Source organism: Eriocheir sinensis, unplaced genomic scaffold (genome assembly GCF_024679095.1).
Source record: "Eriocheir sinensis breed Jianghai 21 unplaced genomic scaffold, ASM2467909v1 Scaffold230, whole genome shotgun sequence".
Lineage (NCBI taxonomy): Eukaryota > Metazoa > Arthropoda > Malacostraca > Decapoda > Varunidae > Eriocheir > Eriocheir sinensis.
In genome coordinates, this window is record NW_026111533.1 from 164,250 (window position 1) to 176,227 (window position 11,978).

General features: G+C 45.9%; 1 protein-coding gene across 1 annotated transcript; it reads left to right on the forward strand.

Annotated features, from left to right (window-relative positions):
• Positions 1-129: 129 nt before the first annotated feature.
• Positions 130-11,978, forward strand: LOC126991027 (polyamine deacetylase HDAC10-like). Its single transcript, XM_050849718.1, has 6 exons — positions 130-507; positions 8,132-8,238; positions 10,278-10,375; positions 11,003-11,163; positions 11,428-11,636; positions 11,900-11,978. Exons 2-6 carry the CDS (start codon positions 8,218-8,220, stop codon positions 11,924-11,926), a joined length of 516 nt encoding a protein of 171 aa, XP_050705675.1. The 5' UTR covers positions 130-507; positions 8,132-8,217; the 3' UTR covers positions 11,927-11,978.

The following is an 11,978-nucleotide window of genomic DNA, read 5'->3' on the forward strand; positions in this document are numbered from 1 at the left end:
AGTAATAAGTGTGCAGAGTGAAGTATTAAGTGTACATAATAGAGCATCAAAGTGTGCAGTGAAGTATTAAGCGTGGAGAATGGAGCATCAAAGTGTGCAGAGTGAAGTATTAAGTGTGCAGAGTGGAGCATCTAAGTGTGCAGTGATGTATTAAGTGTGGAGAGTGGAGCATCTAAGTGTGCAGTGAAGAATCAAGTGTGGAGAGTGGAGCATCTAAGTGTGCAGAGTGAAGTATTAAGTGTGCAGAGTGAAGTATTAAGTGTGCAGTGGAGTATATAAGTGTGCAGTGGAGTATATAAGTGTGAAGAAGAAGCAAGTAGGAGCCATGAAGCGATACAAAGCGGAACAGTTCAGAAGAGGCTGAGGAAGAAGAACGCGTGCTTGCTGCAGCTAACGAGGTGGCCGAGGCCTGCCAGCGGGGCCGTGATCTGCCGGCGAGCAGGGCCACGTGTGTGCCCCGAGGATTAACCGGACTACTCCCACTAGGCCCTCCCCCGCGAACACAAGGTAACGTGCCCCGCGTGCCTGGCCCTGCACCCATGTACTCTTGCGTGCCCAGACAGACTCTTACAGACTAATATGCTTGTCGCTGCTGCCTACACACTGGCCTGCCCCTACAGACGCTTGCTTGCTTGCCCTTACATAATCTACAGACACACTTGCTTACCCTTACAGACTTGCTTGCCTCTACAGACTATACAGCCTACAGACATGCAGACAATATAGCTTACAGACATAACTGACTATGCAGCCTACAGACACTTGCTTGCCCTTAGACCACATATTAACTTGCTTGCCTGTACAGTCTCTAACTTGGTTCCTCTACAGGCTATACAGATTCTACAGCCTCTATCTTGCTTGATTCTGCCGACCTGTCACCTCCCGTCCCCTTGCCAGCCGGGAGACAAGTGTGACAGGCTGACGGCTCCTTAGTGTGTGTGAGTGTGTGTGTGTGTGTGTGTGTGTGTGTGTGTGTGTGTGTGTGAGAGAGAGAGAGAGAGAGAGAGAGAGAGAGAGAGAGAGAGAGAGAGAGAGAGAGAGAGAGAGAGAGAGAGAGAGATTTGCACTCCTACTTTTTGATTGACGATGCAGGACGAGAGAAAAAAATATCCGACTTTTTGATTGACGATGCAGGACGAGAAAAAACAGTGACACACACACACACACACACACACACACACACACACACACACACACACACACACACACACACACACCACCCACCACTCTCTCTCTCTCTCTCTCTCTCTCTCTCTCTCTCTCTCTCTCTCTCTCTCTCAGATCGTAAACTCATGTCTCATCACACAAACTCGCCGTTCCCTTTAAGTTCATTTTCCACAGCTCGTCAACGTCGTCTCTTCGCTTCTCCTCCTCGTTGCGCCATTCAGCCACATTCTTCCCGGTTCTCCCTCATTTCTCATCACTTTTCCCAGTCTGTCGGTCCTGATGTCCCCGGAGTGGAGATAGAGAGAGGAGACGAGAGGCACTTTTGAGGTCACCTGGTACTGTTTACGGTGTTATGCCCGCCGAGGACCGACACTGATGATCGTGGAGGAGCTGAGGAGAGCGGAGGGGAGCAGGGAGGGCCCTGGAGGGGAGTTCACAGCGTTGGGGTCGTGGTGTGGGGCCGCTGTCTGGCTGTCTGGCGCTGCGCTCGTATTCTCATACGCTTTCGGCTCTCACAACAACTATTGGTAAAGATTCGTTTAAGGTCCGTGCCAGTATCTCATAATCTACTTTATGAAACATCACTATCCCTTCATATATCTTTCCTACAAACCTTCAACAGTCATGGAAACGCTTTGAAAATCCAATTCAAGGATTTTTTTTTTACTCCTGAAAATAGAGGATAATGTTTACGAAAGCGATTCGCCTTCTCTGGCGGCGGCCGCGGCGACGCTGCTGCCGCCGCAGCCGTAAAATAGCTCGCAGAGGGTTTAGGGTCGGGGAGCATATTTAAACTACTCCAGCCGAACTGTACGACCTACTAACGGGGGGTCTGCGCCCCCCTCGACCCCCCCTTCTAACCAGGGGAGACTACGCCCCCCCCTGGACCCCCCCTCACATGTATATGTGACTTATTTCAGCGAGGAGGTATTTCTCACAACACCGGGTGCAGCGTCGCCGCGGACGTCGCCGGAGGAGGCGACGCGCTTTCGTTAACATTATCCCCTATTTTCAGGAGTAAAAAAAAAGTCCTTGAATTGGATTTTCAAAGCGTTTCCATGACTGTTGAAGGTTTGTAGAAAATATATATGAAGAGATACTGATGTTTCATAAAGTAGGTAATGAGATGCTGGCACGGACCTACAACGAATCTTAACCCAACTATTTCCAAAGGGTACTAGTCGGGTTCTCGTGTGTGTTTTCCACGTTCACGGTGTAGATGTCCTGTTAAACAATCCCCAGGCTCATAATTCTACTCATGGAAATACTGACACAGCCCCTACGAAAATCTTATCTAATGTGGGTGTTTATGTAGGCCCCGAAATGTTTGAAAATGTGGGCCCTGGCTGGTGCATGAACGTGTAGGCATGAGAATGTGTTTGTCAGTGTGTTGCTAGCCTGCTTGTTACTTGTTTGGGGAGAGAGAGAGAGAGAGAGAGAGAGAGAGAGAGAGAGAGAGAGAGAGAGAGAGAGAGAGAGAGAGAGAGAGAGAGAGAGAGAGAGAGAGAGAGTCATCCAGCCACGGTCTGATCACATGCTAGACTCGTGGTTGACAGCCTGTACCACCCCACAAAGTGTGTGTGTGTGTGCGTGTGTGTGTGTGTGTGTGTGTGTGTGTGTGTGTGTGTGTGTGGGAAGGGGTGAATGAGTCTTGTGACTGCCCGTTAGTTCATACTGAGGACTGAGGGAGGGAAGGACAGTAAAGAAATGCAGAACCTATCACGCGAGGGAGGCAGCAAGGCAATGCGGAGGGACAACACTATAAAGATGAATGAGTCTTGTGCCTGTGTTAATTAGTTACCCAGGAAAGGAAGAGGAGGAAAGCTATGCAGAACCTGTGTAGTAAACGAGGACCTGATGATAGTAGTAGGGAGGCAGGAAGGCGTTAAGAGGAGGGCAATAGTAAACGGATGAATGAGTTTTGTCCTTGTGTGTCCATTAGTTACTGAGGGAAGGACGAGGAGGAAAGAAAAGGAGAACCTATCACGCCAGGACCTGGTAATAATAGGGAGGCAGGAAGGCGGGACTAATAAGAGCAAGTTATACTGTTTGACGCAGATGGGGTTTGTAAGCTAAAGAACTAAATGCGAAAAGTCCTTGTGTAATGTTTGGTGCTGATATTGGTTGGTGTTCTCAGACGCTTCCACCTCTCACATCAACGATTTTCAAAGGCCGGAAAGAAGATTACTTGGGGTCTAATGAGTGTTTTTTTTAGGTTCCTGGTACAGAAGAAGAGTTTGAGTACCACCAGGGTCATAAAACTACCCATGGAAATAGCCAGGAATACTACGAAAGCCTTGGCTTGGAAACCGAAATGTTTCAGAAAATAGTCCATCGATGTGGTTTAGGGCGTTTGTCAGGTTCTGTAATTATGGGATAGATAGGCATTGAATAAACTTAGTCCGTACTATATCCTTTGGGAAGCCAATTACAGGATTAACGTTGTCATTAGCCCCGAAGTAGTATTACCCACAATAAAAGCTTAGGAATTGGAGAATACTGTACAATAAATCATGTTAGTAGCCGGTGCCAAGTAGAAAACCTGACCATTAAGGGGAATATAGTTTGGGTTGGCGTGAGAGGCGAGCACCACGTTTCCATCAGCGGGAAATGTTTATACCAAGTCCTCCCTTCCTGGCGGGTATCGACGTGACTCCCACACTGAGTATCTAATGGCGAAGGCGGCGACGGGGAAGCAGGATAAATAAATATACCTGTTGCCATTCGCTCCTGAGTGATTTTTTTCATTGGTACGAGAAGCCTGCAATTATGTGATGAGTTTAATGGTGCGGCAGTTAATAATACGCCATTACGGGATGATTTATGTGCCCTACGTTTTGGTGGGGGAATTAAAACTTGTTATTTGTTTGTATTTTGTATTTGAGGAGTTATTACGTTAGCTCTGAGGTAAGGAAGGGAAGGAATATAAGTTCATGTAAGTCATTTCTTTTCGTAGAGTTGGTTTTGAGGTTCTTGAATAAAAAAAGTGATAATGTTGGTTTGCTAGTATTTGACGAGTTGTTATGTTTGCGTTGAGGCGAGGTGAAGGAATTCAGGGTCACATGAATCATATATATCTTTTCGGAGGGTTTCCTTCCATGTGTAAAATGATAGATGTTATTGATAAAAAACGCAGACTTGGATATAGTATTTGCTCTCTCTCTCTCTCTCTCTCTCTCTCTCTCTCTCTCTCTCTCTCTCTCTCTCTCTCTCTCTCTCTCTCTCTCTCTCTCTCTCTCTCTCTCTCTCTCTCTCTCTCTCTCTTGCTGTCGCTCGCGCGCGCATTGTAAGGTGTTTTTTTTATGTTTATGTAAAGCGAGACGATATTCATAAAAATCACTGACTGATATATATATATATATATATATATATATATATATATATATTATATATATTAATATATTTATATATATAAAAATATATATATATATATATATACTCTCTCTCTCTCTCTCTCTCTCTCTCTCTCTCTCTCTCTCTCTCTCTCTCTCTCTCTCTCTCTCTCTCTCTGCGCTGGGGCTTTGTGTTTCTCTTTTCCTGTGGCGCTCGTGTGTGTGTGTGTGTGTGTGTGTGTGTGCGTGTGTGTGTGTGTGTGTGTGTGTGTGTGTGTGTGTGTGTGTGTGTGTGTGTGTGTTTAGAGCGCTTCTCGGTGTCTTATTTGGAGGCAGCAGTCGAGTGTTTAGTAGGAAGAGGAGTAGGAGTAAAAGGAGAAGAATGTGGGGTAGGAGGAGGAGGGGCGGCTGTCTGGTGCTGTCGAGAGATGGAAGGTGGCTGTACGAGAGAGAGAGAGAGAGAGAGAGAGAGAGAGAGAGAGAGAGAGAGAGAGAGAGAGAGCATTGGGACAGTCCTATGTTTTGCACCGGACTGATAATAATGACTCAAGGTAACACAACATTCTCGACTCTGGCATCACCATCATCATCATCAAGGCGTGTATAGTACTCGTGTAGGTCCCTCGCTCATGAGGATGACGGGGGAGGAGAAGGCTGAGGGAGGTGGAGAAAGGGGGGCGAGGGGAGGGGTGTCAGGAGGGTGAGGAACGGGGAGGCGAAGGAAGGCATGTCTGTGTGAGAGATAGAGATGGGCAAGTACCGTTAATTTCTCTCTCTCTCTCTCTCTCTCTCTCTCTCTCTCTCTCTCTCTCTCGTACAGCCACCTTCCATCTCTCGACAGCACCAGACAGCCGCCCCTCCTCCTCCTCCCCCACATTCTTCTCCTTTTCCTCCTCCTCCTCTTCTTCCTAAACACTCGACTGCTGCCGGCCAAATACGACACGGAGAAGCGCTCTAATCACGAAAACTCATTTAGCGTTAATACCGGTACCGGTACCGTTACCCGAAGGAGTATTTTTATCTTAATGACTTATGATAAAATTCCCAAATAAATTTCCTGTAAAGAAAACTCTCTCTCTCTCTCTCTCTCTCTCTCTCTCTCTCTCTCTCTCTCTCTCTCTCTCTCTCTCTCTGAATGAAGTGAATATTTATTTTTTCGAAAAAAAAATAGCATGTATAGTTATTATGGATGTACTCGATCATAGTCAAATAACAATAACAATATTTATTAGCAACCTAAAAAAGAAAAAGAATCGGACATCAAGAATTATCCAGTAACTCCAATAAATAAATAAAATAATAAAATAATGGAAACGGGAGCTGTGATGGAAACGAAAAGCAAGACAAAATGGTGGGATCTTGGGAGGTCAGCGAGGCAGTGACTCAGCGTCTCCACACAGGGCCCATACCGGGTGATACCGCATGGAGGCGGGCGAGCGCCGAGCGTCACTAAGATCCAAACGGTACCAATACTAGCGGCAATGCTCAGTGCCGAGTGATCATGAGTCTTCGCGGCACCTGGTACCGGTATCGGGTGCCGGCTGAATAGATTCTTCTCGGCACCAGGTACCGGTACCGGGTGCCGGCTGAATCGACTCTTCTCGGCACCAGGTACCGGTACCGGGTGCCGAGAAGAATCGATTCATCCGGCACCCGGTACCGGTACCTGGTGCCGCAAAGCCTCAAGATCACTCGGCATTGATCATAGCCGCTAATACCGGTACCGTTTGGATCTTAGTAACGCTCGCCCGCCTCCATGCAGTATCACCGATATGGCCCTGTGTGGAGGCTGAGTCACTGCCTCACCCATTATTCAATTTATTTATTTATTATTTATTGATAATATTGTTATTGATAGACTATCGAGTACCCATATCACCGAGATATCCACTCACTGAGTGGTGATCTCTCTCTCTCTCTCTCTCTCTCTCTCTCTCTCTCTCTCTCTCTCTCTCTCTCTCTCTCTCTCTCTCTCTCTCTCTCTCTCTCTCTCTCTCTCTCTCTCTCTCTCTCTGAATGAAGTGAATATTTATTTTTTCGATAAAAAAATAGCATGTATAGGAAATAAGGATGTACTCGATCGTAGTCTAATAACAATAACAATATTTATTAGCAACCTAAAAAAAAAATCGGACATGAAGAATTATCAATAAAGCCAATAAATAAATCCGAGCAATCTGGTACCGGTACCGTACCGTTTAGCTGGTACCGTTAGTACTGGTACTGGTACCGGTACCTGCCCACCCCTACTGCTCAGCTTTTTACATAACCATTCCCTGCAGAAACAGTTAAATGGGTGCCTGCTGTTCCTGTTGAGTGGGTGGAGCATGACACACGCCAGGGGTCAAGGGGGAACAAAGGTAATGCCCCCCTAAGGAGGTGCTGTGTCAGATTTGGATATTTTAAACCAAGGAAGGGTTGACGGGGACAAAGCCCCACCCAGCAGGTGATGTTAAATTTGAATAGATCTGTTAAGTTTAGTGATGGGGCACTGTGCAATGACTTGCACAGTGTTGTTCTTCAGTAAATATCAGCAGTGCAGTGCTCATTCTTGTGTAATATTGCACTCATGCCGGTGCACAAGTGCAAAATTAGTAGTTACACCTGCACAGCAAAATTACCTTGATCTTGATCTTGATTTATAATGCGCAGGGCACCCATTCAGGTGCATAACATGCATATTTGTGTTGGCTGTTGGGGGACGGGGGAGCTGGGTGTGTGGGGGAGGGAAGTGAATCAAGTGTAATTGTTAGTGTTGGTGTGTAGTGGTGACAAGTGAGTGTGTATTTGTTTTCTGAATGAGTCTATTGTACCACAGTCTAAAATCTGTTGAGGGAGGCTGTTCCAGTCACACATGGTGCGTGGAAAGTATGAGTGCTTGTATGCGTCAGTGTTAGTGTGATATGTTTGGTATTTATGGGTGTGTGTGTGTTACGAGTACGTTGACTGTTTGCGTTGTGTAAGTATGTGTGTGGGTCAATGACAATGTGAGTGTTTGTGATCTTGTATATCAGTGTAAGTCTGTGTGCTTGTCTGCGTATGTGAAGAGGTTCCATGTTTATTTGTTGTTTGATCTGTGTTGTGATGCCAGGCGTTCAAGTGTAATTGTTTGTAATGAACCTAGCCGCCTTGGTGTTGATTTGTTCTAGCCTATCAATGTTTCTGTGTGTAAGGATCTCACACCGTGGAGCAGTATTCAAGTGTTGGTCTCACAAGTGTGTCATAAGCTACCTAGTGCTTGTGCAAGGTCCTTTCTTGGCTGCAATGCCTACCACTGATTATTGTATATTATTTTTGAAATTTTTTTGATATGCTTTACAAGGGTATAGATATTGGTTATCATGTCAGGCTTTGATGGGTTTGTATTCACCCTAGAAAACATGGAGTGGCAGCACACGGGGTAGTTTTTGATAAATCCCTGTGATCCACTTTGCAATGGTTATAGATATTGGTTATTACCTATCTGTTAGGCATTTATCCCCACAATAATGTGTCCTCAAGGCTCTGTTTTGTCACAGTTGAATTTCTACATTTAAAATTATTGAAAATGACCCCATATCAAAAACCTTGGGCAAATATTGCCTCTGAAATAAATCTTAACCAGTTGATGAAGGTGAACCTTTGTGTTGCAGGATGACGGAAGACACGCCCCAGAGGAAGACGTCAGCCAGGAATCCCAGTCAGCCTCTTGCTGGGGGTGCGGCAGCGGCAGCAACCGATGGCAAGTCTGGAGAAGCAGGTGAGGCAGAGGTTGAGGCTGGGCAGCTCTGGTCTTTGTTAGTAGGTCAGGAAAAGGCAGAGGCCAAGGGAGTGAGAAGCTCTTTTTCTTTTTTTCCTTTGTCCAGTAAATGAAGCAGCTCAAGGGGAAAAAAGCCCACTATGCATTGGTCCTGTAAAAGTAGATAGAAGTGAGTGGTCTGGAGAGAGTCAGTTACAGGTGGAGAGGTGTCTTGATATTCCCCTCATTAAAGAGTTCAAGTCATAGGCAGGAGGAAACACAGATAAAGGAAGCTTTTTTGTTCTAGAGTGTACCAGCGAAAGGGATAAAGGAATGCAGACGGTGGTTTACTCCTGCATAAGGGATTTGTATAGTACAGGAATGAGACAGAGTAGAAAGTTGTGTGCAGCTTAGTGTAAGTTTTTCCCCTTCATTACTAAGTGGCGTTAGATGTCCAGACTTGAGGGAGAGAAAAAGCAAGATCCCTACAATGCAGTACAGTTTACGTGGCATTCCATATTAAAATTGCTACATTTGACACACATTTTGTCAGTAAGATACAATCTGATTGACAGATTAGGACCCCAACACACACACACACACACACACACACACACACACACACACACACACACACACACACAAATACAAATACAGATACAGAGATGGGACCACACGAGCATAAGCCAAGGCCCTGTAAAACTACAACTAGGTAAATACACACACACTGGCAAGGGATAATCATTTTACATATCTGATGTGTGCAAGAGAGAGAGAGAGAGAGAGAGAGAGAGAGAGAGAGAGAGAGAGAGAGAGAGTTTGTTTCTCTCCATTGGTCATATTGGTGACTGAATGGAGGTTAGGTAGATTTCAGGGAAATGAAAGGAAGGGAAGAGGGAAAAAATAATGAATGGAAGGGAGGAGGGAAGAAAGGAATGAAATTTTTCAGCTTTCACATTTTGCCAGGGAAGGTAAATGATGAATAAGTGTTTCTTAGGAGCTATATATTATTTGCAACCTGATTGGGCTCCTGAAGTGAACCTTGGGTATTGTTTTTTTCCCCCCTTTTTCTTTTCTTTTTATTATTTTCCTCACTTTGCTGTCACTGTCTCTCTTGTATTCCCTATCCATGTCTGCTCATTAAGGGAACTTTGGGTCTAGAGCATTGTTTTATTTTACCTTGTTGCCATCTCATAAATCTCAATAATAATAAAAATAATAATTATACTACTACTACTACTAATAATAATAATAATAATAATAATAATGCCCTTCCTCCCTCCCTCCACCCCTTTCCTTACCCTCACTCCACTCCCTTACCCTCCGTTATAACTACTACTACTACTACTACTACTAATACTAATACTACGCCAACAAGCTGGAGGACCTTGCTGCATGCTCTGTTTCCATACTCTTCCATCCAGTGAGTCCTTGTTTCCTGGTCTGTGTGTGTGTGTGTGTGTGTGTGTGTGTGTGTGTGTGTGTGTGTGTGTGTGTGTGTGTGTGTGTTCTGTGGTTCCTTCATTCATTCATCACTCCTTTCTTTTTTATTTGATTCTTCCGTCATTTCTTTTTTCCTGCATTCCTTCCTTCCCTTTGTCTTTCTTTCTCCTTCTTTTCTGCTTCCCTTCCTTTCTTTCTCTTTCTTTTCTTTGTTCCCTTCCTTTCTTTCTCTTTCTTTTCTTTGTTCCCTTTCTTTCTCTTTCTTTTCTTTGTTCCCTTCCTTTCTTTCTCTCCTTTCCCTCCTTCCTTTTCTTTCTCTCCCACTTTTCTTCTTCCCAATCTTTCTTTTTCCTTCTTTTCTTCCTTGCCTCTCAATCTGACTCTCTCTTTCCTTCTTTTCTTCATCCATCTGTTCATTCATCATTCCTGTACACTACTAAAACTACTACAACAGAACACTGCCTTAACTGATTTGGTCACCCCTGCTACTCTAATCACCTTATATTGAAACAGGGCTCATCCACCATAACAAAGTCCCTATACACTATACAACAACAGGGTCAGGCCTCACACAATAGCTGCTCCTCTTCTGCTAATAAGTCTCTCTCTCTCCCCAGGCCACATATGAGAGTGCCTTGCTAGCGGCGGGCAGCACATTGGACCTGGTGGACGCTTTGGCTGCCGGGAGACTCCAGAACAGCTTTGCTATTGTCAGGTGTGTGTGTTAGTCCTTCACCTCCACCTGGGAACGCGGGTAAAAGTCTGCTGTCATTAATGTTAGTACCACTGTGGGTAGACTTTGCATGTCTCTTGTCAGCAGTCAGTGAGATACTTCCACCTATTTCTGTCCCTTGCCTCAGCCTCTTCAGTGGCCAGTGATGCCAAGTCCTTTTCAACACACTGCCTCCATGCTCTCCTTGGCCTGCCTTGTGGGTGGCAGCCTGGCATTTCCACCCCAACAGCTGTCCCCAATGCCTCACCCTCCTCCCTCCTCGTCACATGTTTAAACCACCTCCATCTCCTTACTTTCAGCCCTGTACTCAGCTCCTTCACACCCAACAAGAACTGCCAGCAAGTTCTCTCTTTGTGCCTCAGACCTCCTGGACAGCTCCCCCTAATGCCTCACCCTCCTCCCTCCTCTTCATGTGCCCATACCACCTCAGTGTCCTTACTCTCAGCCCTGTACCTGGCCGCCATACATCTAACAAGGGAAGAGAAGGGAAGGGAAAGGAAGAGAAGAGAAGGGAAGGAGAGGAGAGGAGAGGAAGACACATTATCATCATCTTCATTTACTGTTTAACGTCAAGACTCTAACACACACCTCTGTGATTCCATTCTGCAGACTGCCCGGCCACCACGCCATGGAGAGTGAGTTCTGTGGCTACTGCTTCGTCAACAATGTGGCGCTGGCTGCCCGACACGCCCTCAACACACACCGCCTCAGCCGCGCCCTCATAGTGGACTGGGATGTGCACCACGGACAGGCCACACAGCAGGGCCAAGGTGAGGAAGGAGGGGATGGAAAGGAGAGAAGGGAAGGGAAGGAAGGGATGGAAAACAAAGGAAATGGATAGGAAAAGAAAGGGAAGGGAAAGGAAAGGAAGGGAAGGGAGGGAAGGGAAGGAAAGAGAAGAGAGAAGCAGAGAGAGAAAAAAGAAAGAAACAGAGAGAGAGAAGCATTACTGGCCACTGGTACATACACAAAAAATGATGAGATAATGACATTACTTAGCATATAGTGAAGTAATGGTCACTGTCCCCCCCCAGAGTGCTGTACTTCTCCATCCACTGCTACGAGCCCGGCAGCTACTGGCCCAACCTGCGGGAGAGCAACTACGACTACATGGGGCAGGCAGGCAGGCAGGCAGGGCCACGGCCGGAGGTTCAACTTCAACGTGCCGCTCAACACAACTGGCATGACCAACCACGACTTCCTGGCCACCCTTCACCAAGTGCTGCTGCCCGTGGCCTACAAGGTGGGTTGTGGGGCTGACTAATACATGGGAAGTATCAAGCCTAAGCATCTCCAAACTCACTCTTTTGGTGTGGACGTCTCTGTGGTTTGAGATGCCTCATATCAGTTGTGGACTAATGCATCAATTGCCAGTGCTCTAATTTTGCAGTCAGTAATGTAATAGTTTTTTCCACAACTGTAATGGTGATAATATATATTTTTTCCAGTACATGAAGTGATTAGTATAGTCAGTGTTACTATCACACCAGTCTTTGCCCTCCACAGTTCAGTCCTGAGTTGGCAACAGTGTGACATTTTTGTACATCTGAGAGTGATGATGCATAATTTCTTGCAATACGTCAAG

Excerpts from the sequence above, each read along its gene's own strand:
- LOC126991027 (XM_050849718.1), top strand. The coding sequence starts at position 8,218 with ATGGCAAGTCTGGAGAAGCAG. Across the intron at positions 8,239-10,277 it reads TGGCAAGTCTGGAGAAGCAG|GCCACATATGAGAGTGCCTT; the intron begins GTGAGGCAGAGG and ends CTCTCTCCCCAG. Across the intron at positions 10,376-11,002 it reads AACAGCTTTGCTATTGTCAG|ACTGCCCGGCCACCACGCCA; the intron begins GTGTGTGTGTTA and ends TCCATTCTGCAG.